The 20,581-nt window shown below is 44.3% G+C and overlaps 1 protein-coding gene across 1 annotated transcript; it reads right to left on the bottom strand.

Moving 5' to 3' along the window:
- Positions 1–6,740: 6,740 nt before the first annotated feature.
- On the bottom strand, positions 6,741–19,969 carry ift43 (intraflagellar transport 43 homolog (Chlamydomonas)). Its single transcript, XM_076749572.1, has 9 exons — positions 19,868–19,969; positions 18,488–18,592; positions 15,845–15,915; positions 13,276–13,311; positions 12,390–12,436; positions 8,371–8,443; positions 7,505–7,580; positions 7,305–7,367; positions 6,741–7,052 (listed from the first exon to the last, which is right to left on the bottom strand). The coding sequence occupies exons 1-9, from the start codon at positions 19,910–19,912 to the stop codon at positions 6,942–6,944; spliced, it is 627 nt and encodes a 208-aa protein (XP_076605687.1). The 5' UTR covers positions 19,913–19,969; the 3' UTR covers positions 6,741–6,941.
- Between the last annotated feature and the right edge of the window lie 612 nt (positions 19,970–20,581).

The raw sequence follows: 20,581 nt of genomic DNA, 5'->3' as shown, positions 1-20,581 counted from the left end.
AGCCCAAACAGTGAGTGGATGCTGCTCTGAAGCCTCTCGTTCTTCAGCGTTAACTCTTATTTCACTTTTGCACTGTGCAAACAATCTTTTTTCTTTTTTCCCTCTTTTTTTTTTTGAAATAGGTGAATTTTCTTTTCCATTATGTTTAACCATCTATCCCCAAAACACCAATGTACTGTTCAGTTAAATAACTGTTTAAATATAAAATATTCAAGGTCTTTGACGCAATTTGTTAATGGCTATTATTTTTCTTACACTGTAGAAAATCTGACAGAATATTGGAGTAGATTAAATGTCTCTATTCTGGCTCTACGTACATATAAAATAAACAAGTGTGGGTTTGTTATAAACTTGTTATAAACTGGACAAACACACACACACACACACACCCACACACATACATCATACAAGTCTAAGTAAAAGTGCTGGGCTGATTACAGCCCCTTCACTGTCCTCATCAAGACCAGCGCAGACCACAGTCAGAGATAAGAGGCCCCAAACACACACACACACACACACACACACACACACACACACACACACACACAGGGCATACAGTAATCTGCTCTATCCCCTGCATGCACACATACTGTACTCATAAACACACATACAAACACACACACACACACAGTAACAGCCTCCTCAGGCAGCCTCAGAGCTCAGACAGGTCCCTGCCATTATCCCGTCCTCTACCCTAAACACGCAGTTTTAATTTCAAAGCTCTGATTAGCTGATGATTGCATGACAGCCACCGACCAGGTTCCCTTTTCGCCCGGCTCCCAGACTGCAACTCAATCATGCCCAATTAGTGGGTCCCCAAACACTCTCTCTTATTAGAGGACTCATAATCGACTCATTGTGTCCTGATTTGGCAAATAAATCACTCTGGAGGCTGCTGACTGCCCCCCCCCCTTTCCCCCCTTTCTCTCTCCCCCACTTCTCTCACCCTGTCTTTCACTGCCCACTCCCCTTCTTTTCCTTGTCCAGGGGTTCAGTGACAACGTTTTCAGGCACGCTTTTCATTGGAGCTGACAGTTTGAGCAACGCCGGACTCGTTTTTTTTTTTTTTTTTTTTTTTTTTTATTCCCCCTGAAGAATGAAGAATAATTTAGCAGCTAAGGCAAGGCAGGCAGCATGCGGGTGTCCTTGTCCTACAAGGTTAAGAATCCATTCCATCTGAGCAAGAAAGGAGTGAATTAAAATAAATGATGGCCAGATATTTATTGCGAGTTTGTAGATGAAGCCAAGTCACTCTAGTGGACCAGCGGGGCCTGGGCTGCCAGTGGCTCAGTGTAGCCGAGTGACCTCCCTACCTCTGCCTGCCTAACTGGGGAATAACACTCAATGTCACATTACTCCTATCCTGCATTTGGTATATTTATTTATATCCCCATATATATTTATATCTATAAATGCATGTGTTGGGGACATCAGGGCGCAACGTCAAATGAGATAGCAGGACGTATATGAAATTATCTGGTTGGGGGATGCTAAAAATAATTGTAATTTGATTGAAAGAGGGGGATTCTTGAGAAAACGGCGCTTTGGAGGTACGGGCAAGGAGATCCTGCATGAGACGGGACAGGAAACATGGAGACACCGATGTCCTTCAGTCTGGAGACGCAAAACTCAAGGCCGCCCTGACAAACACGGTTTGTTTTGTATGATTTCAGTGAAGGCAAAGCCCACTGACCCATGTTCATTATCAAGCTACGTTTTTAATTCTTTAAGGAAAAATCTGCACACTACACATTAACAGTAGCAAATTTTCAAATTTTCAAGTACAGGGCTCCACAAGTGCAAAGGGCCATTTTTCAGAGGGAAAATATCCCAGAATTCATAGCTACATACAGTTCCTCAGGACAGAGATCCAACACGAGAGCTTTACGGTCTCAGCGGGTGGACCAGCTTGAGCCTGGGGGCTTGTGGAGCACTGGGAGGGCTGTGATGCTGCATGCATGCAGGAAACCAGCGGACTGTGATGTAGTGGACTCGGGAGTCAGAGCTTTAGTAACGTCCCACTGTGACGGTGAGCTCCAGTCCGCGTTCAAACAGCTTCTGCCACTGCAGCAGATCCTGTGAAGTAACCTGAGGATGCAGCTTTCCTTTGTCCAAACCAAACCAAGCCTTTTCTCCTACACTGTCTCCCCCTCCTCCACGCTACCAAGGGCTATGTGTGCGTGTGTGTGTGTCTGTGTGTTGAGTGGTCATTAGTCTCTGTTTACAGTGGAGAGAGCCTGGCCAGCTGGCATGTGACGTGTGATGTGCCGTGCTGTGGTCTACCACTGTGAGACCCCCGTGGCAGAGTCGTGGAGGCCCAGCAACCCCCTTCCCCGGGCGGGCCTCAGAGACAGCGGCGAACCCTCGGCAGATGGAGCCTCCAGCGTTTCCCGTCTCTCCTCTACGAGCAAAGAAGAGGTGGAGCGAGCGCTGGAGGTGGGACTGGCCCTGGCCCCCATCACAGATGCCAGGAGAAGGCTGAGACTCTGGCGAGGCCCTGCTGGGAGGGTGCTGGGCCGGAACAGGTGCAATCTCAGCCCCTCGATCCCCTCTGTCAGCACCTCAGTGGTGGAGCCCTCGCTCTCTTCCTGTCCTCGCTCCTTCTCATTCACACACTGGAGAGGTGTTGTGGGACTACATCCAGCCCCTCCCTCCACCCAGCAACAAATCCAGACACCAAAACTCCAGACCAGACATGGTTCTCTTGCTGCCCCATGTCTTCCCCTCAAAGGGAATTAAAAGAAACAAGTTCAAAGTACAGTAGAAGAAACGTGTGTTTTTGACCCTCACAGGGCAAACGGTGCGGTTGTGTTGACTCAGGCTTTTTCCTCTGCCGGCCATGATAAGCTCCTCGGCTGACCTCGCCACTGCCGGGGGGCTGACACAACCGCTCTCCCACCAGCCCTTGCTTTATCGCCAGTGGCTTCGAGACAAAGAGGTTCTGCGGTATACCTGGCCGCAGACGGCATTTCACATGATGGAAAGAGTTTATGACAGGGGGGTGGGGGGGCGAGGCCCAACAAGCCACCTTGACCTGTCCCTGCTCAGAAGACCTTGGTGAACCTCGTCCCATTGCCCCCACAGCCCCACACGGGCGACCTGGCCACTCCAACCGCCACTGAGTTATTATCATAATTTCCCGGAGAGGCATTGCAGGGCCTCCGCGACCAGAGAGGCATCCGTGTTTTACAGAATGTTTTGTGTTTTATTGCCTTTAAGTCACTCATAGGCCAGCGGAGAGGGCCCACAATGATAAGAAAACCAGTCATGTGAAAAATGAAGGACCTCGCGTACAGGACTGAGAGGTGAAGAAGGGAAATAATAAAATACATGACAAATGTGGAGCTGGACTGTATTTCATGTTCAAACCCCTGTCTTGCCGTCCAACCCTCTGCTGCACTAAAAACATATGAGGGGAAAACAGGAAATAATAATAATAATGAATTCAGCCAATCTCGCCGTTACAAAAAGAACAGAGGCTTTTTTTCCTATCTCATGGTTTATAAAAAAAAAAAAAAAAAAAAAAAACTCCCAGCCCTCTCACTCCCCCTCCCGGGTACTTTGACAACATGACGGCCGTAAGATGCCCAGGGGCATTCCAAGCTGCCACCGTCCCAGCCATTTCATGTCCGAGCCCACCTGGGGTAAACAAAAAAGGACTTGGAGCGATAGAATATTAACTAAAGAAGAGAGGGGGGGGGGGAATAGCACTGACAAAACTGAAAATACTTTTCGACCCGTCAAACTTTAGGTCTTAAAAAATACCTCTTTCATTGTCTCTTTTGTGGAGCAATTCCCCCTCCTCTCCCACAACCCCCTGTGGGTTTTTAAAGGTGCAGTATATCTAATGAAAAATAAAACATCTGTTTAATCTAGCTATTTCAAAAGCAAATCCCCTTTTGATCAAAAAAATGATATTGATCTGACTGCCTTAGTTGTGTGGCGAGGATTTCTCCTTTAAACTTGAAATATCATGGAGTCTTTGTGGCAAATCAATACTGCGGCTGCTTTTTGAGGCTTGTTTCAAAGGGCGCAAGAGCCATTTGAATATAGTTGATATGGCCGAGATAGTTACGGTATAAATTAATGTGTAAAACATGATCTTGTCCTGGCTTAAAAAGGGGGATGTCTTGATTTTCTTGCCTTTTTAAGCTCTTAATAATCCTCTCATGCCTGGTTCATGGCACCTGACTGATGCAGTGATGGCCGGGTCAGCGACAGGGAGCCCGTGACAGGCACGCGGCCCCTGGTGGAATGAACCGGTCCTAATATTCCTTGAGCTTTAGCGTGTCTGTCCACACCCCTCACTCTGTGTCTGCGGGGCCCCGGCATCGGGCCCCAGCTATCTCCACATCTCCCCATTTTCTTTAATTACACCTCAGCATATTGCTTTTTGGCCATATGGAAGGCAGATATTGAGACCAGATAAGATGTATAAACTTCTGTCAACACCACAGTATATTAGGTAGAGCTGGAAGCATATTATCTCTATTCTGTCCTTCCAATTAGCGCCCAATATCAAAATACATTAAGACAAGCCTGTCGACGAGGAGCAGGAAAAAGCATTACACTAATGGGGCCTTCGTCTGTTTTTTATTAAAATTGTATTACTTCCTTGCGTTTGTTTTCTTTGCCACGAAATGAAAAGTCATTTCCACCAAGGGACCCAATAAAAACACAGATAAATTACCCATTTAAACTCACTGGCCCTGAGAACTCCCTGTGCTCAGCTGCTCCATACTGGCCTCGAGGTTTTACAGTGGGGCTTCAGTAACAGACTGCTGCTTTGAAAATAAACAGTGTAGATTCACACGAGAAAACGTATTTTCCGACATAAACTCGGAGATCTGCTGTGCCGGGGTATAGCGTGTGTCCCATCGAGTCAAAGGATTTTAAACACTGTGTCATTACCGGAACGTTTTGAGTGAAATATCGGATCACAGACGCACGCGTTGGGTCAATGTGGATTTTTACAGCAGTAATGGCTCCATTATTTTAATAGAAAAATGTCAGGGGAAAACATATCACACCCTAAACCCATGTGCGGCCTGTATCGTCTGATCTGATATACACGCCATCAACGTGGTCTCAGACTCAGCTCACCTCCCAGTGACACCATGTTCATGTGAAAGCTGCCGCCATAACCACAGACCTCTCTGAAACACTTCTTCACAACGTATATACTGTAGCTGTTTTGACATGATTGAATTCACTGCACCCAGACAGCGAGAGGTCATCCTTAGCCTCGCTGTGGCATCAGGATATACTGTGTACACTGAGAGACATGGGGAGAATAAAGGAGAAGAGAGCGGCAGGATGAGGCAGTAGAGAGAGGTCACTTTGAGAAGCTGGATGCAAGCACATGCCAAACAGCGTCTCTGGATCTCTCTTTCTCTAATCCCCTCTCTGATCCACCGACGCTGGGGCCAATCATTTGAGGCCGGCCACAACCCGTGATCACTGGGCCCTAATCTGAGTCCTCGGCCCGTCCGCAGTCCACCTCAGACGGCACCGGCCGGCTGCCAGCAGAGGAGTGGCAGGCTTAGCCTTCTCCAGAGAGACAGCTAGAGGTTGTCTCTACATGGATGGGCACTTCGCAGCTCGGCGGGGGCGGGAGGAAGGGGCAACATAGCAGCTGCTCGGGGCATATGGGCAGAATTCATTAAGTCTGGCTAAATAAGCCAATTGTGGAGGCGGTGGAAAAAAAAAGTGTGCGTTTGTATGTCTGATAGAGAAACAAACAGAGATCACTCACTGCGCTCGAGCACTGAGCTCAAATATTCTGCCACACACGATTATTCTGAGGACAAATATGTCGCGTGATAGCTTCGTCCTGAGGTGTTACGCTTGATGAAGTTGATTCAAGGCCCACCAAATGAAAAAATCTGGATCTATTTGTGATGGGCAGTGATTGAGCTGTTAGATGCATAGATTATGTGTCCTTGAGGACTTTTCTGTGCATCTCCAAATGTCACGAGACCGCTCTCTGCCGCAGAAATAAACCTAATCACAATCTGTAAATGTTACAGCTGTTTCCCTAATAGACCTGGCCTGACTTTGGAGGCCTGCATTTTTATTCACACACATGAACCAAAGACAAAACTGAATGCTGATACATGCGACCGGCACGCGTTGAAGCCACAGTATACAAAATACTACATAATTTATACAAACTTCTGTGCAAAGGTGTCAGAGCCAGTGACCAACACATCCTGTCCTGGGGCCCGTTCCGTCGGCTCTGTATTTAGCGTTATCGTGTTGTTGTGAAGAATTTGTGTTCTTTCACTCTAATGCGCACACACCTGACACGAGCTGCTGTCTTCTTCCAGACTTACATCCATTCCTCTTTATCCAGTAAAAGGTATAATGTATGCTAATCCCCCAAGTGTCAATAGGAACTCTGTTCAATGCATTTGAGATAATAGAGAAGAAGGGGTTGCTCCTATCGAAGACCTGGAAGATAAAGTCAATGGCACAGTCAATAACAATAAGGTTGTAGGCTTTAATGAGGAATGTTAATTTGAACACAATCAACTGGATTTCAGCTTAGCTGATTATCAACCTTGGACTTGTATGAGGGTGTTGATAATGCTGGCAGCGGAGGGAGGGCATTTTTATCTGTGACAGCTTTTTTAAGAGGAGCTTTTCAAACAAATTCAGTTTGCCTCTTGGCTGTTTAAGTTAAAAACTAACCAACAAAAGAGGGTGAACTTCCCAAAACGTGACCAAAGACAGGGGATGACAACACTGCACCTTTCACTGCACGGTGAACTTTATTTAGAAAATACAAGAAACACTGTATATACATTTTACAAAATATAAATTCTGGATAACAAACAGTGATTAAAGTTACTGTGAAAAAAGTCACAAGCTCTTCTGTGTAACGGACATTCACCTCGCTCCCAGTGGAGCCTTTTCAAGCATCAGTCCAAACCTCCTCCTCATGTTAGAGGCGATGTGGCCTGCTCCTCACTCTCTCCTTGATCCCATTCCATCTGCAGCTCTGAGGACACCTCTGTAAACAGATGATCCCAGTCCCAGCTCACATCATCCTGCAGAGCAAAAGAAGAGACGGGAGGGGAGAATTAGAGAGGCAGAGGGAGACATAGCAAGAAAAGAGAGCAGAGGGAGCAGAGGGAGCAAAGAGAGGAGAATGGGGAAGGAGAGCAGAGGGTGTTAATGTACACATCATAAATCTTGATTACCTGGGAGGCAGAGTGGCAACCTCCCCTGGTGCTCCAGAAACAGCTGGACAGGCCTTTTCCCGGGAGCTCATAAGCTATATTTACTAAAAACTCACTCACCTCTTTCACCTCCTGCTCTGGCGCTAAAACCTTGGTGAGGAGCTTCAAGTCAATCTCTCCATCCTGAAGGCAGATCACAGTAAAATTCACTGAGCTTGCACAAACAGAGGTGATGTTGGTTGCAAAATTAAATGGACCACCTTGACGAGAAGAGAGGCAGGAATATTAAAGAGATGTAAAAATAAATGGCCTTGACTTACTAAGGTCTGGAACGCAGAGTAATACTTCAGATCATTGTCCAGATCTCTGTAGGTCATTACGCGGTTCACCTGGATGCTAACGGGGTGACAGTTAGAAAAGGCATCTGATACACTAATAGATTTGTATCTCAATCAGAAAAACAGTAACCAGCCTGACTGCGTAGGTTTCACACTGCATGCAAACCCAGACTGAGAAGTAGCTCAGTAGAAGTTGAAGTTTGGGCACAATGAAGCTCCAAGACTTCAAGCAAAGACCACAGAGAGCAGGAGTTGGTTGCCAAGTGGTAAACGCTTCAAATTGAAACCCAGCTGCTTATCTGTGGGTTGGAATTAAGTGGGGGGGCTCTCAAAGTGGCCGGGGCCTAGCAGTGCATGCCAGTCCTACTTACTGCACATTACACGCTACATTGCCCCCGCAATGAGTTCAATGTGGATATTATCTCGCACAGAGAGCAAGCCCCAGCCTAATAACCTCCACCGCTGTCATAGCCTTGCTACATATTCGACACATGTCGGCGTGTCTCTCACTGCCCTGTAAATCAAAGGGCCCGGTTAGTCGGGACCCTGGTAACAGAGTTGCATAAATCACATCCAACTGTTATTTCTCCATTTCAGCCCGATAAAGCAAGACACTCTGCAATGGCACGAGTGGAGGACAGGTAACCATCAAAGTCACCAGAGCAGGCTACTGATCTCGGCTGACTGTCAAACATGGAGCTTGGGACACGCTGTGTGTGTGTGTGTGTGTGTGTGTGTGTGTGTGTGTGTGTGTGTGTGTGTGTGTGTGCGTGTGTGTGTGTGGGTGTGGGTGTGTCTGAATCCTGAGTGATAAGGACTCTCAGAGTTTAAGCCGTTCACTACTGTACCTTGGTGGAGCTGCAACTTGCATGGTAAGGTCTTCTTCCTGTACTTCGTCAAGGTCTGGAATCACTGGAATATCTGAAAGCCAAAAAACAGAGATCATAGCTTTTCATGCACGACTTGATTACATTATAAAAAAGAGACACAATTTGAGAAAATTTGATTGGCAGCCAAATGACAAAATCCGCTCTGTGAAATACAGTAAATCCCATGTGTGTGGCTGCTGAGTATGTGTATGTGTGACCATGTCTGTGTGGCACTTCCTCCCCTCCCTCTCTCGAGCTACATCCTCATAAGAGCTGCCCTGTCACAATAGCCATGCGGCCATGAATATTCAGGAGGCAAGGCGGCAGCTCTTCCTGCTGTGAGAGGGGCGCTGGCCAGGGGCTCCCCAGAAAGCACCCCCTGCTACCTTAGCATTTGGGCCCTGTCAGCGCCGCCCACCCCCAGGACCCGCAGTGGCCGGTAGGCCGACCTCCATGTCCACTCTGCCACTCCGACTGGGGCGGCATCCAGCCATGTGCAAGAGTATTTGCTTGCGGGCCCATCTGTGTGGGGTCGGAAGTCACAGTGCGGCCTGGCAGGGGCTGCAGTGCCAGGAGCCGCCAACCCGCTGCTCAAACAGTGGGAACCCACTTTAATTGGCAAAACGCAACAGGACAGAGGATGGCTCCACTCCCAAGAAGGACAGGGCAAACTTTCACAGCATTTTTCAGATGGATATTTGTTGGAGCAGGGAAATAAGAGAGGCATAATAAGGGATGTAGGAAGAAGCTGAATGGTTAATAATGAATAAGGAGACTGATTGAATTACATTCATCAATAAAAGGTTACAGTGTATGTAAAGAAGAGTGTAGGGCACAAAAATCAATGAGGAAAAAACTAAAAAGTTTCATCAACGGCACATTTTTATGTTGTGCAGATAGTTGCCAAAAAACTTTACGGGTTTCCAATCTGTCTTCATAAAATATGTGTTAACTTTGGGTGTGATGTAGCTTTCCTGAACAATATTTTCGGGGGCAGGCAGCAGACTGCACATCCTTATTAGGTCTACATCTGAGTGTCAACAGTGAGAGAGACACAGGAAGGGAGAGAGAGAGAGAGAGAGAGAGAGAGAGAGAGAGAGAGAGAGGAAGCAGAAGAGAGAGAGAGGAACAGACAGAGAAAAAGAGAGAGCTGGACTGCATGAAGAGGGTTGTCAGTAATCTCTAACCACAGTACTGCACCCTGAGGGGAAAGTCAATAGAGGAGCTAAATAGAGGTGAAGAGATAGAAGTCTGCATCTGATGTGAGGAAATATCTTGGCATCTGTGTCACCATTCCTTCAAAATAACTCTTGAAAATAAACTGCAGTTGAAGAAAGTCCATCTCTGATGGAACACTAAATTTCAGCTCGACATAAAAGTCACGGACTGTTGAGACGAAGAGAAATGATTTTGATTCGGAGCAAAAATTCTGAGGACAACTCGTTCAAAACCTAACCCATCAACTTTGGGTAGATAACAAAAGCTCACCCTCTGTTGATAACTTATTTCTTTCTCTTTTTTAATTAAACTAAATTAAAAATGCCACGCTCGTTTAGCCGCTGACAAGATTCATCTGTGTTTCTGATATCCAAATAAATGCAGGCGCGGGTATTTCATATTCATGAGGCCCCGGTGACACTTTGTCCTCTCATTTACAAAGCACAGCGTTCAGCAGAATCCGTCCCCCCTGGACCCCCAATCAAATTTAATGGTCTTAGTGCAATGACATCAAAAAGCCTTGCCGTCCGGCTCTTTGCAAACAGCTTTCCAGGTTGTCTATCTGTCCTCACACACACACACACACGCTTTTTCATTTCAGCCAGTGATGCACTATTAACACACTCCATGAGAGTTCAGTGTGAAGCACAGAGGCATATATTGTCTATATGCAAAGTCTATTATTAAGTGAAAAAAGGAACAACATTTTTAAATGAGCTTCAAATTCAAACCATTACTTGAGGTCAAGCAGGGCATCAAAGCAGCTGCAAACAAGCCAGTGTTTTCTTTTGACGCAAAGGGCAGCTCCATCAGGAGGAGCCGTCTCTCCTCGGCGCGGCACACATTACCTACGCTGACTCCCTTCCCTCGGCTGGACATGTATCAAGGTGGCTTTTGTCTGGCAGCGAGCAAGGCCACGCGTATCCTTATTACACGGCCGCGTCCGGCTTCCTGAAGCATGTAAATATCAAAAGGGGATAATTTGCTGTGAGTGTAGACATGCTCCTGGCAGGCACACACCAGTCAGCCACTTTGGAGAGCAGGACGTCTCTCCAGATCACTTGGTCTCCTATAATCTACACAGGGGTCCAGTCAAATGATTACCTTAGCGCAGGATCCGTTTGAAACGGGACAATATTCAGCACAACACCGGCTGAGAGCAAGACAGTGAGACATGAAACAGATGAGAATGTATGCGATACTGGTGCTATTTTAAGTGACCAGCAGGAGGCTGTGAGGGCAGCCGATGGGAAGATGGGAGCAGGAGACTGGGCGAGCCTTCCCTCTCTCTCTTTTTCTCTCTGTGCTTGTAGCCAGTGGACATAAGGGATAAGGGTAGGGGACATAATCAAGATCGCAGGGGCTATCTCACTAACCCTCAGCACTGTAATTTCCAATGCCCCTGCCTCCGGCTCTGTATTAAGAGGTCTCCCTCCACAGAGTAATAATCTTTCCGGCGGCATTAACTGCAAGAGAACCAAACCTCTGGACTCTTCATTCAACTGGCCATTTGAGCCAGTGCATACCAGGCAGTGTCAGAAAATAAGTGTGTGTGTGTGTGTGTGTGTGTGTGTGTGTGTGTTTGTGTGTGTGTGTGTGTGTACAGAAATGTGTTTTTACAGTTCATCAAGCGCTGAAGTTCCTGTTTCATTGTGATTTATCAAACACAATTTCATGATATTTGATATTTGAAAGTTTTGGAATAAAGTGCTACTTTTTTTTAAACAGTAATTTTCCCATTTTTAACAAAAAACTTTTGCAGGGAAATATTTACATTAGGGCTTGGTGATAATTCAATATTACTGTTTACATTGGCTCAATATAATAGAAAAAATTAAAATGAATGATTAAATGTTAAATATTTGAACAAAAAACACATTTGAGTCGATGGGATACATCTGTTTTCTGTTTTTGTTTTTTTGTTTTTTTTGTAATTCATGCCATATATAGCTTTGTTTAGAGTTTGTTAAATTATTTTCACTCTTGTTCCTCTTCTAATTATTATCATGTATTGTGATATTTTGAGTCCATGATGATGGACTTTATTAAACAGAGTTATGATAAGCTGACTGTACAAAACAGGTTTGTGATCAATACAGCATTTGGTTATTAGTTCATAAAAGGCATTGCTCAATACTAGCTGAGGTACTGATGTGTAGAAGTCCTTCAGTGTTGTCAGCTGAGCATTGCATGCTGCTAACCTATCTTTACTGAGGCAATTTGACCCTATTTCCCCAGCTGCCTTGTGCCGCAAAATAGAGCAATTATTCTAGGCAGGGTTTAGCTGAAATTTCTCCCCTCAGTCCTGACATTGTTTGTGGTGCACAGAGTTGGGCCCTCAGGTGACTCAGTTACCACTAGATCTGTATTCAAAGCACCTGCTTGACACTCTGTGTGTGTCCATGTGTGTGAGTAACTGTGTCGCTCTAGGTGGTGGTGGGGGGGACACTTACATCCTGCAACAATATTCTCCATCAACTGTAGATCTAACCTTATATAATGAGCATATTCACTTGTCATTTTCATTAAAGGGGGCCATGCTTTTTACGGTGTGACACACTAGTCAAAAAGAGCGGCACCGGTCAAAGGCAGCGTTGAATCCACGCTGGACTCAAGGAGAAATCTGGTGCAATATGTGAGCATCAGTGGAAAGCGATGATCTGACTTGCCTGCTTATCTGCTCTACTTCCAGAGGATGAATGTGCCGGGGAGGCTCTGGAGGGCTCTTCTTTGCCCGTGAGGAGGGACACCGAGTGGGGGGATAGTGAGGGTGCTCTTACCTCCTTCATCATCTGATCCTTCGGGAGTTTGCGGTCGCAGGCGGCGGCTGTAGAAACAGGAAGTGTGAGAGTATGAATTATTTAATGGCTTCAAAAAGCAGCCCGACGGTGAGGTCATCACAGGGAGTGAGTGAGTTGGCTCCTGGGCTGCTTTGCTTTGATGACGGGCCTGTTTTTTGTCTTGTCTTTCTCTGGTGGTAGTTAGGACACTTGCTCAGTCTGCTACAGTCTGACCGGACTTCTGAACAGTCGCTTCTGCCAAAAGGCACTGACGGTGCTGTGAGACGCTGTTGTGCTGTCTAGGTGACGAGCCTTTAAAGAAGATCACCTCCAGGATTTTTTTAAACAAACAAACACAGATGGAGCAGCACTCTGAATAAGTATTACTGAGACAAGACAGTTGTGACAGGAGCACAACACAAGGGATTTTTCTGCAGGGTAACAACTTTACACACAAAGCTACTGTCTCACTACAGCCACTCAGGCACCGGGCTCCGACTGCGATGATGAGTAAAACATAGACGACTGCGTCCTCTACCTGCGTCTCCTCATGATGTCTATTCTAGTCACAGAATGATGGGAGGGAGGGTGAGGAGAAGGAAACTAGAAAAACAAGACAACTTGGCTCCTAACAGCAATAAAAGTGATGACAACTCAGTCACGCTGTTTTTTAATCATGTTAAGTGATTGTTCTTGGAAGGCAAGGATTAGCTGCTACCAAGGACAATCTGAAAGTACGGCGCCATTTCCCTCTTTACTGCGCAGGAAACAAACATTTAAACTCCCGTATTTTTATCCAAACGTGCAAAAATGTGACTGGCACTGAATTCAATCAACAACAGGAGGAGTACTATGAAATATGGACGTGGTGGGAGAGTGAACTTACTCTTCCAGGTCTTCAGCTGCAGGTCTTCTTGAAGATCTGTACAGCAGCAGAAAAAATGACCGTTAAACAAATTAACACACTTGTTACAGTGCATATATATATATGTTTTGTTTTTTTTCTACACAGTCCTCAGAGGTGTTTTGACTGATACATACTCTTCATCTGTATCTAATGATAGTATTTCTGCAGTATCAGACACAGCGTGGTCTAACGGAGTTGCGTCTTCTCTCCTCTGTTTTCTCAGCCTCGTCTCCTGCTGGACCATGCAGCTATTTTCAGACTTCTCTCCATTTACGCAGCTCAGCTTGAACAGAGCATGCCAGACGCCAAAATACTGTGTTTTGACACTCCTCTGCCTCGACACACTATTTTTAGCATTCACTCTCGGTTTTAAGACAGGTAGCAATCACACCAGACTCCGAAGTAAAAGTGATACACCACATTATTACCAAGGAGTATTTAAACATATCAGTCATCGTATAAGACGAGAACCACAGCAGAATACATTCTGGTATGATATAATTAGAAGCCAAAAAAGGTGTATATGAGGTTTTAATCTTTTTTCATGATGCAAAATGGTTTTGTTAGTTCCTCTGGTTGAGTAGTGCCCCCTACTGGTTTTAAAAGTAATAATCCAGTATTGTCCTTTCAGTCATTTTCATCCTTTCATACTGGAAAAAAATCAAGATTGCAGACATGCAGCTTTAATTGATATTACATAAATTCCTGCTTTTAAATGAAGGTTTATCAAAAAACAAGTAAGGAAATAATTGCTTATTATAGTACACAAGTACCTATATTAGGATTCAAATCAGTGCACACTTATGTCAGAGTAGAGGGGCTCCAAAAACAGTGAAGCAGAAAAGCAAATCCCTGTGAACAAACATGGAAATAAAAGCTTCGATATCTAAAGTGGCATCTGTACACTAACTCAGTCCCTACTTTTAGTTCACCATAATAGGATCAGTCCTTCTTCCTGTGGTTACTTCCTTTTTTTTCCCCGTTAAAGGGTTTCTTTGGGGGGCGTTTGCTGAACAGTTTGCTGTACAGACTGTAAAAGCCTTAAAGGCAAATTTGATTTGAGAATTTGGGCAATAAAGATAAAAAAAACTTGACAATCAGAGCAGTTCAGTTCAGGCCAACTCATCAACTCAAAAAAGTAAAGCTTGCATAACAATACAGAGACAAAAATAACGTCCTTCTGAGCAGACAGGTAAATCTGACTGCTTCCATTTCATATCATACGTCACCTGTCATTACCTAATTAGGAACATTATCAATCAATCATTTTTTCAAAAATAAATGGAAATAATGACATACGCGCAATTAGCTAACCAATTGTTTACTCCTGTTTTGTCTGTCTTATCCATGCTGTCTGAGCATAGACCAACAGCCTTGACAGTACTAGAGTCCAACCAGGCAGGGCAGAGAGGAGCTGAGAGCCTACCTGCCTGCCCTTGGACTGTGTCCTGTCTGGGGGGGCGGGGGTGGCGACACTTAAGACACATTACAGGCCGCTTGATTAAGACTCATGTAAGGCAAAGCGATAGACATGGTAAAACTGTCTGGAAAAAGTTGTTAGGGATAAAATATATTGTGACAACCTGGTTTCAAAGGTTCATCAATAAACTGACAGATCATTTAGTGTCAATTAGAAGTGATAGATCGACAAATCCCGGGATTTCTGCGCTGGGATTAGTGGGAGGAGGGCGGCGGTGATTGAGCATGAGGGGTGACATTGAAGGGAAAAGTCCTTGCCAGTTCCAGGGGGGACCATTACTTACTTTGTTTCAGAGAGGATCAATGCGCGTGCAAACCCTTTTTACACCTCCTGTATTTCAATCGCTTTGAGACTGGGAATCAAGCTGGGTTACGCAAAAAGCAGAGAAGCGACACACTGACCTTCTGTGAGAAAGGAAAGATCTATTGAGTTTGCTGTTTTCCCTGCTTGCACTAACGGTGCAGTAAACTACGCAAATAAGCACAATTGACTCAGCCTGTTCACTTCAATGCATCTCCTATGCTCTCACCTCCGCTGAGACTGAAAAAAATGAAGCAGAGTGGCAGGTGGAAAAGAGAACAAGAGAGGTGGCTCCACAGCACAATAAAATGCCTCATGTTGACTCAGTCATGTACAGTATTTACATTTAGATTTGTTAGTTGTAGACAAAAGCTGCTGGCAAACAGCTTCCATCTGTTCCAAATATTTCATGAATTCTCCATGTTGTGCTCCCCATGTAAAGAGCAGACTGCAGTGGTAAGGGGTGATTAAGTGGCTTGAACCCCTGTGATGAAGTGGCTAGCTGACTAACAGTGCCCTCCTGTGGCTGATGCATTAACCATGTCAATTACAGCCTTGCTCACAGATGAAGACGAATGGAGAGTTGCCTGCTCAGACAGGCTCCCTCTAACCTTGTTGATTCACAGCCTGAGTGCCAAATATGCACTGATAAATAAGCTCATTCAACAGCATGAGAGTTCATTAATAACACATAACCCGAGACCACAGCTCGCAGTTGCCGCCCTCAGCGTAGCCACGGGAGATGAAGGAAAAGGTGAAGATACGTACTTGGCGGAACTGGACCCAGAGCTCTCTTCTGCCCAGCCGCCCTGCCGCCGGGCCGGTTTAGGAGGAGGCCCCTGGAAGAAGAAAGAACTTTAATAACAGCAAAGAGCATCACTGGATGGTTGTTCACTCACATGGAAGATAAATCAGATTTGTAAATGTTATTATGCTTTAACCCGGGAAAATGTTTGTGTAAGATATAGCTTCTAGTCCTTCTAGTTCTGTCCTAATTATGAGGCTTATGTGTTACATTAATGCCTATGTGACATTGTGGTGAATAGGCCATATCATGTTCTTAATAAATGTACAAAATCCATGAACAAGAGACATGTAACAGCCCGTCACTGTGAGTTTCTGAAGTAGAGATGTACCAGTAGGTGGCCCTGTTGTCTACAACAACAGAAAATAAAGACCCCAACAGCAAAAGCAGGCCCCTAAACTTAACATAAATGTAAAAGGCATAAAAAGCAACTTTATTGTCCTGCTGATGGTGTGGGGACCATTTAAACCAACCTTCACCTCTGTTCCTGTACAGTAAACAATATGCTTGGTATGTGCAGCATCTATACGCACTCCATTGTTTTGTTTATTATAGTTTTCAATACTGTCCATTTGCAGCACCAGAACATATGGAGCAGAGTGTGGGAACTGCCAGAGCCTGTGAGTCTGACCCTAAAATAGATCCACAGGAAAAAAAAAGAGCCTCTCCATCTCATTCTTTGATTCTGAAAATAGTAAACTGAGTATGCATCTCGATCCTGAGACCGGGATCCTGAGACCAGCACTTGAATGAATGAATTCCTCAGAGCGCATGAGGGTAGGCACTAGACAAATGAATTGAGGGGGGGAGGCACAACATTTCTCATTACTAAATTGGGTCTGCAGAGGACAAAGTGCTCGTGAAGAATTTCTTTCGTTTATGATGAAAGAGGAAATAATCTTTCATGGCTGGTTCTTTCACCAAAGCCATTTATAAATCTGAATGTCACCATTAAGCAGGGCAGAGGGAGGGGGAGCCACTCCGCTCCACTGTATATTACCATTAATCGAGAGAGCTGAGGCTGAACAAGCTCCCTCAACTTTGTGTAATTAGTAACTGTCTCCTTATTAAGAACAAAAGGGATAACAATCGTAACATTACAAAAAAGTGATCAAGTGATGTGAAATCTCTCTGATCTTTGATGTTTAGTATTTCCGAACATTTTTCACAAGAGACAAGATAATACGGTCAAGTGCCTTTGAGTGTAATAAATTCATCCTCTGACAGTTATTTCACTCTACAAAAATGGAGAGGACCAGAAGTGTCCTGAGAAACAAAACAAATCTGCACTTCCATTTCTTCATGACCAAATATGAACCTCACAGTTGTAGTAAAATAGTTATGGCTTTTGAGGCAATTAGCTTGGTCCTCGTGGTTTCTAATTTAGGACTCTCTGATGGTCTCTTGGGCGAGGAACTTATGGTGACCAAACCCTATGAGCCCATAAAAGCAAATGGGTCTTTGTTTAAAAGGATGTCAGGAATGTGACCAATCAGTTGGGTATTTTAGGCAGAAGAGGCCAGGGCTGATAAACGAAGACTACAAATAAACCCACCCAGTCGCACGATACTCTGGAAAAATGTATTGCATCTGCACAGCAGGTCAGAGAGCGCGAGAATACTGGTTCATACATTAGGGAAGTTGGCCTAATTTGGGAAGATTAGCCTAAAGCAAAAGCATCGCTGGAATTTTTTTGCTTTGGGAATGTTGGCTGCTTTACAGTTTGCCAATCCAGGAGACGTGACTGATTTGATAAATGCCAACGATAATGAAGTGAAATTATTTGTTATATTGCGACTGTCATTTCTGATCTGACTTGTCTTGTATATTTTTGCCCTCTATTCAGTCTAAATTTAGCAACATTGACTCCAACATGTTTTATGAGGCAGAGATGACTGAGAAAACTTTACGACAACATTTCTGCTCAGACTTAAAGTGATTCACACCAGACAGTATAAGAAGAGGATTTGTGAAAAAACTGTTGGTAGAGTTATTGGGACTTAAGTGATGTAATCGGCTTGTTTTTCAATTAGACAATTTACAAGACAAACAATTACAATGCTCTGTGACTCTAGCTTAAAAGGGTTTTAGAGCTTAAATGAAGTAACACTTCAAAACATTGCATGCAAGCACATCAGATCCATTACACACAGGACAATAAATGAAGAGCAACTACAGTTTTGAAACACTGGCTGCTTATGCTTTAAAACCTGCTGAAGAAAATGGTAACTCAAATGTCTCTACACAAATGAGACCTCCATTAAAACTTTATACCACGTGTGCCACGCTTGTGTTTCTGTGTGTGAGAGGTGGTGAAACTCAAAAGGCCTGGATATGAAATACAACCAGCTGAAGTGAATTATGATAACTTATGTTAACAGAGCAGTGTTTTTCTGAAACTAAGACTACTGTAAATGGCATAAAGTTATTGTCTGGAGGACTAGCAGCAGAAGCCATGCAACACCGCTTTTTTCATGCTACCTACCTCGTCGTCATCCTGTGATTCATGTATGAGACAAAACCAAAATGCATATTGATGAAGCTTATTGTGAGGTGAAATTATAACATGCATCTAATAACATGTGTATTATCATGTGTTCACATACTGTTTCTCCCATTGAAGCCGAGGTGGAGGACTTCCTCACGTAACGAGAATCTTCAAATGATGATTGGTCTGCCGCAAGGCGAGCTCTTCGTCCAGACTTTGCAACCTGGGAAATGTGCAGAATTTTAGAATGGAAAATAGATTTTGAGCATTGTTCAACATCTGAATCATTTGTATGGATTTCCTTTGAGACTGGAAGAGCAAACCTACTGAGGGACAATTACTCCATTTTCAAAATAGGGTGTTGCACCATTTGAATGGGCTTTTGCCAAACAACAGAATATATTGATAAGATGCTTTTTTCTGAAATTGATAGATTAGAATCCTGGTAACAATGCTGTCATTTGCAGAATATTGTTTTTGGGGTTTGTTTTGTTTTTTCTTTACATGTGCAGTTAAATCAAATTTTCATACCATGTAAAGAGTAGGAGTAGTGACGTATCTCATACTTTTGCAGTGAGGGGAACTGAAGTGCTTATCAATGATGATATGGGATCAGTAGTGCAATAAATTCAAGGCCGTCAAGGACAGCAAAAGAGTGGGGAAGTTTACAGTGTAAAATGCAGATTAATCAAAAGGGTCAGCGGACATGCTCATCTCTGCCTTAATAATGCCATATTAAATCAAAGGGAGGCGTATAAATGTAAATGAACATAATGTTGAGCATTCGTTCTGTACTGTAGCCCTGTACTCTTTTTTACAGTAAGGATTTTGTTTCCATTGAATATATTTTAGCTCAATAAAAACGAACTTTAAACAATTAGCAAGCCAAGCACCAACAAACGGCCAGGTGAATGGACCAACCAAGAATCCTCGCAGCAGCATGTGTTTCCAGCACTGAGTCAGGGCAGCGGACGAGCTCAAAGTTCAGAAAATGAGCTTTAATTGACACAAGTTGTGACAGCAACTGAATTACAGCATATGCACATCTGAATATGGACGCTTCGTCTAAGTTTAAGCACTAACAGACGTCCAATCAGGTCAGCGAGGGGAAAGAAAATCCGTAAGAGCACAGAACACAGCCTCCGCAAAACCCTGAGCTGTGCATGTCGGGAAAATTCGGCTAGTAAGGCTAATTATACACACACGGGGCAACCACGTAGTTAACGTTAGCTACACACTCAGAGACAACCCGTACTGTCGTTTATCAAAAGCAGTACATGGCAATGTCTTTTTGCTGATAGCAGGTAGGTTGAATAGCTATCTCCTTCACTGACTGGTTAATACTGATGTTTACGTTAGCTTCGTAGCTAAGTAGCTAGCACTAGTCTCGCTGCACCGTTACAGTATGTTCTCGAGTCAGTTTACAGCGCACAAAAGCATTATTATCTCTGCCCTTACTCTCTTACTGCATTATCAACGATTCACACGGGCCACTCACATTTTTCACCGCTCCAGCATCTCCGAGCTTAAAGTTATCGTCCATGTCTCCCCTCCTTTCCACCAGGACAGCGTCTTCCTGGATTTTAGCAAGCGTCACATAGCAACGCTCTCCATGGTAACGCCAGAAGAACTGCTCGCGCCCGGTCAACCACTATGAAGTTGCGTCATCAGTATGTAAATAAGTTAACAAACACAAATAAGTACGGAGACACAGAAGGTATGTATGAAAAACTGACTATAATGTTGCTGAGTATGATGATGATGATGATGATGATGATTTTTATAAATACCTCTCAAAATGGTGCATCCATAGACTGACTGACAACTTTTGTTTCTTTCTTTCTTTCTTTCTTTCTTTCTTTCTTTCTCTCTTTCTTTCTTTCTTTCTTTGTAGTCTTCCTACAGAGTTAAAAAGCCCAGGACGACTTTGCCCTGAGTTAGAAAGATGTTGTTAACTGATATGCTAACATTTAATAATGAAGTGACTGATTTGCTAAAATTCGAAAGCACGTGCACACTCGAGCGTGCAGCTGCAGTGAAAGATCATCCCAATCACTGACTCAGTGTTTGGTCAGTAAAAAATGAGGAGCAGCGCTGAGGGGGTGTAGAAAAATGATGTCATGTAAACAATCAGAGTCAGAGTTTGCGTTTTAGCAAACAAGCAGCATCTTTCCCACAGCTCCCACGCCTCTGCCATTTTTGCCTCCTTATT

This window comes from Chaetodon auriga, chromosome 14 (assembly GCF_051107435.1).
Source record: "Chaetodon auriga isolate fChaAug3 chromosome 14, fChaAug3.hap1, whole genome shotgun sequence".
Classification (NCBI taxonomy): Eukaryota; Metazoa; Chordata; class Actinopteri; order Chaetodontiformes; family Chaetodontidae; genus Chaetodon; species Chaetodon auriga.
This window is presented reverse-complemented; position numbering and strand designations above follow the sequence as displayed.